This window comes from Nicotiana tomentosiformis, chromosome 4, assembly GCF_000390325.3.
Source record: "Nicotiana tomentosiformis chromosome 4, ASM39032v3, whole genome shotgun sequence".
Classification (NCBI taxonomy): domain Eukaryota; kingdom Viridiplantae; phylum Streptophyta; class Magnoliopsida; order Solanales; family Solanaceae; genus Nicotiana; species Nicotiana tomentosiformis.
This window is the reverse complement of record NC_090815.1, coordinates 4,802,205-4,807,048: the sequence shown is the minus strand read 5'-3', so window position 1 is coordinate 4,807,048 and position 4,844 is coordinate 4,802,205. Positions and strand designations below refer to the sequence as shown.

General features: G+C 43.9%; 1 protein-coding gene across 1 annotated transcript; it reads right to left on the bottom strand.

The window, feature by feature from the left end:
- Nucleotides 1–2,014: 2,014 nt before the first annotated feature.
- On the bottom strand, nucleotides 2,015–2,425 carry LOC138909190 (uncharacterized). The gene has a single exon (XM_070200376.1). The coding sequence runs from the start codon at nucleotides 2,423–2,425 to the stop codon at nucleotides 2,015–2,017; it is 411 nt and encodes a 136-aa protein (XP_070056477.1).
- Nucleotides 2,426–4,844: the final 2,419 nt, after the last annotated feature.

Below are 4,844 nucleotides of genomic sequence, written 5' to 3'. Positions count from 1 at the left end.
TATGATCAAAACAGTCCATGAGGTGTGTTTTAATGGAATAGGATAGGGTTTAAAACCCCCAAAATTGAAGCTCCGGAACAGGTTCTACGGTCGCATATGCGATCGCATAGTGGTTATGTGGTCTGCAAAATGACCGCGAAAATGGGTGCCAAAGCTGAAACGAAACTAACCTGGTTTGCGGTCACTATGCGGCCCACAGTCCTCTTTTGTGGTTGCATAATGCATCGCAGAACGGTTCTACGGTCGCATAGTGCACCGCAGAACCTCCCTCCCAGAAATCCCAAGATGGGATATGCGACAAGAATGCGGCCCGCGAAATGGTTATGCAGTCGCATAATGGCCACGAAATTGGCAATCAAAAATGCCCCAGAAACCTGCCCCACTCTGCGACTAGTCTACGGTCCGCAGAGTGGTTCTGCGGCCGCAGAATGGGCCGCAGAAATGTGTACTTCTGCCCAACATTTTCCTTCAACTCCCAGCGCACTGTTCAATCCAAAAAGTCCGAATCGAACAATTTCTATTATTATTAACCTCTACGCCTACTTTGGCATCACGGAATTCGGGTTTTTAAGAAAGATTTTACGGGGCCTTACATCCTCCCTCACTTAAGATCATCCGTTCTCAAATGAGGATCAGGGTCCATTATTAGCACTTTGTGCGACTCAGTTATCATACCTTACACCAGCAACCCCAAATTTAACTAACTCCCTAAATTTCTAAAAATTTCGCGAGAGTTTCCTTTGTAACTAGGCCTATCCACCTGCCAGAGAGCCCCGGAAACACATCTTATAAACATATGCACAACTTAACGATGTAACAAACTCATAACAGTACCAGCCGTGGCCTCATAAGTAACACATAATCAAAAGAAACACCTTTACATTAACTGAACAAGTGATACTAAATTCATAGGCGACAAGTTCATAAAAAGAAAGGATTATACAGCTATTCAAACAAGTAAGGATACTTCTTCTTCATTTCTTCCTCGACCTCCCACGTGGCCTCTTCAACCTGCTGGTTTCGCCATAATACTTTCACGGAGGCAATTTCTTTATTCCTTAACCTTCAAACTTGCCTATCAAGAATGACAACTGGAATTTCTTCATATGAAAATTCTTCATTAACCTCAATGGTCTCAACCGGCACAATAACTGACGGATCTCCAACTACCTTCTTTAACATAGACACATGGAATATCGAGTGGACTAATGACATTTCGGGTGGTAGCTCAAGGTTTTACGCCACCTGGCCAATTCTATGAATAATTTTGTACGACCCGGCATACCTCGGACTCAATTTCCCCTTTTTCCAAAACTGCATAATACTCTTCGTGGGGGAACCTTCAAGAATACCCAATCATCTTCTTTGAACTCTAAGTCTCTACGACGAATATTCGAATAGGATTTTTGACGACTCTGAGCAGTTTTCAACCGTTCCCTTATGATCTTAACTTTTTCCATAGCCTGATATACAAGGTCTGGCCCTATCAACTCTTCTTCCCCAATCTCTAACCACCCAATGGGAGATCTACATCTCCTACCATATAATGCCTCAAATGGTTCCATCTGAATACTAGCATGAAAGTTGTTGTTATATGCAAACTCTATGAGTTGAAAATGATCATCCCAGCTACCCTTGAAATCAAGAACACAAGCACGCAACATGTCCTCAAGTGTATGAATAGTCCACTCTGCTTGCCCATCGGTCTGTGGATGGAAGGCTGTACAAAGATTCACTGAGTACCCAAACCTTGCTAAAATTTCTTCCAAAATTTTGCCGTGAACTGAGCCCCTCGATCGTAAATGATAGAAACTGGAGTGACATGTAGCATGACTATCTCATTGATATATAACTGAGGATAATATTCCGCTGTGTCGGTAGATTTAACAGGCAAGAAGTGTGTTGATTTCGTGAGTCGGTCCACGATCACCCAAATTGAGTCAAACTTGCGCGGAGTGCATGGTAATCCTACCACAAAATCCATATTAACCATCTCCCACTTCCACATTGGAATTTATATGTTCTGTGCCAACCCACCAGGCCGTTGATGTTCGACCTTCACTTGCTGACAATTCGGACACCTTGCCATAGAGTCCACTACATTCCTTTTCATGTCATTCCACCAATAGACTTCTTTAAGGTCGTGATGCATCTTTGTAGAACCTGGATGCACGGAATACCTAGAAGCATGAGCCTCGATCATGATTCTTTCTTGGAGACCATCTACATTCGGAACACATAGTCGCCCTTGGTACCTTAGTGTACCATCATCCAGGCCAAGAGCAAAAGTCGTAGTCTTAAATTTTTCAATCCCCTCCTTCAGCTGCACCAACAATGGATCGTTGTATTGCTTCTCTTTGACATCCACAACAAGCAATGGTTCAGCCCTATTTTGCACAATTACCCATCCTTCATTCGAGTCCATAGGATGAACTCCCAAACTAGCCAATCGATGGACTTCCTTGGCCAATGGCTTTTTATATACCTCCAAGTGTGCTAAACTATCCATAGATTTCCGGCTAAGAGCATCCGCCACAACATTTGCTTTCCCCGGGTGATATAGAATATCGATGTCGTAATCCTTAAGTAACCCAAGCCATCTTCTCTGCCTCAGATTCAACTCCTTTTGTTTGAAAATATATTGAAGACTCTTGTGGTCCGTGAATACATCCACATGGACCCCATACAAATAGTGACGCCAAATTTTCAATGCAAAAATTACGCCGCAAGTTCTAAGTCATGTGTTGGATAATTCTTTTCATGATTCTTGAGTTGCCTAGAAACATATGCTATAACTTTGTTGTGTTGCATTAACACACACCCAAGTTCAATTCTTGAAGCATCACAATATACTATAAATCCATTTGTACCCTCTAGCAAGGTCAACACCGGCGTTGTAGTCAATCTTGATTTCAACTCTTGGAAGCTCCTTTCACAAGCATCAGACCATTGGAACTTAACCGCTTTCTGAGTCAATTTAGTCAACGGAGAGGCAAGAATAGAGAACCCCTCCACAAACTTCCTGTAATACCTTGCTAAGCCTAAGAAACTGCGAATCTCGGTGGGCATTGTAGGTCTAGTCCAATTCTTTACTGCTAAAATCTTTTGAGGATCAACCTTGATTCCTTCTCTAGAGACAACATGACCCAAGAATGTGACATATTCGAGCCAAAATTCACACTTTGAAAATTTTGCATACAATTGGTACTGATAAAGAGTCTGCAATACTGTCCTGAGATGATCGGCATGGTCCTCCCAGCCTCGTGAATACACAAGAATATCATCAATAAACACTATCACAAAGGAGTCGAGGAAAGGCTTGAAAACCCGATTCATAAGATCCATGAAAGCTGTTGGGGGCATTTGTTAGCCCAAAAGACATTACCTAAAATTCAAAGTGCCCAAACCGGGTTCTGAAAGCTGTTTTCGGAATATCCTACTCCCTGATCCTCAATTGGTGATAGCCGGATCGTAAATCAATTTTAGAGAAGTATCTAGCACCTTGTAACTGATAAAACAAATCATCTATTCTTGGTAGTGGGTATTTGTTTTTAATCGTGACTTTGTTGAGCTGCCGGTAGTCAATACACATCCTCAGTGATCCATCTTTCTTCCTCACAAAGAGAACCGGTGCGCCCCACGGTGACACACTCGGTCAGATGAAACCTTCCCTAACAAATCTCCCTATCTAGTGGAATCCCAGGGAGTTCATCAGGAAAGACCCCTGCAAATTCATTCACAACTGGCACAGACTCAAGTGTAGGCGCCTCAGCATTGGTGTCTGTAACCCGGACCAAATGATAGATACACCACTCGTTAATCATCTTCGTGGCCTTAAGGTATGAAATAAACCTTCCCTTTGGCACCACATTATCCCATTTCCATTCAATAACTGGCTCATTAGGAAATTCAAACCTCACAGTTCTAGTTCAGTAATCGAGCTTGGAAAAACATGAATAAAGCCAATACATCCCCATAATTACATCAAAATCAACCATCTACAATTCAATGAGATCGGTCACGATGTCCCGTACCACGCACCGTGACAACACAATCCCTATAAACTCGTGCGGCCACAATAGACTCGCCAACCAGAGTAGACACAGAGAACGACTCAGGAAGTTGTTCCGGTTCTATTCCAAATTCCATAACAACATAAGGGGTAACATAGGACAAGGTGGAATCAGGATCAATAATAGCATATACATCATGAGTTTGGACAGTCAATATACCTGTGAAGACATTCGGAAAAGCCTCTGCACTCTGGCGACCACTCATAGCATAGAATCGGCAGGGTCCTCCTGAACTTTGCGCACCACCCCTAGCCACACCAGGCCCTACTGGTGCTGGAGGGCCTCGAGCTGGAGGGGGTGTTGAAGATGTAGCAGCTGCAGGACTGGATGACTGTGATGTGCCTCTGAATATGACCCATCAATGCGCACCCGTAACATATAGGTAAGTCCATGTAGTAGATCCCTGAGTTCATCCTCCCACACCTGGGACATGGGGGCCTCTGTTGCTGCGGGAATATCCCTCATGATCAGCCCTGATGATGGGTTTCATGTTGCCCTGATTGGGCATGAAGTGAATCCCCTACTACTGACTGTGCCCAGACTAAAGACTGAGCATAAGACTGGGATGGCCCTGATGACCCTCCCCTGAAAGTTGATCTTCCCCCACCAAATGATTCCCCAAAGTTACCCACGGACCGGGCCTTGCTGGTACCCTCTCGCTCCCTTTTGTTCTTCAACTTACGGTCCTCTGTAGCTTGAGCGAATGCTACCATCTTCCCATAGTTCATGTCTGAATTCAAGGCAGCTGTAGCGGCCTCGTTGATAACCAAG

Bases quoted from the DNA above. Each gene is read 5' to 3' on its own strand.
- LOC138909190 (XM_070200376.1), bottom strand. From the start codon at position 2,425: ATGGACTCGAATGAAGGATGGGTAATTGTGCAAAATAGGGCTGAACCA.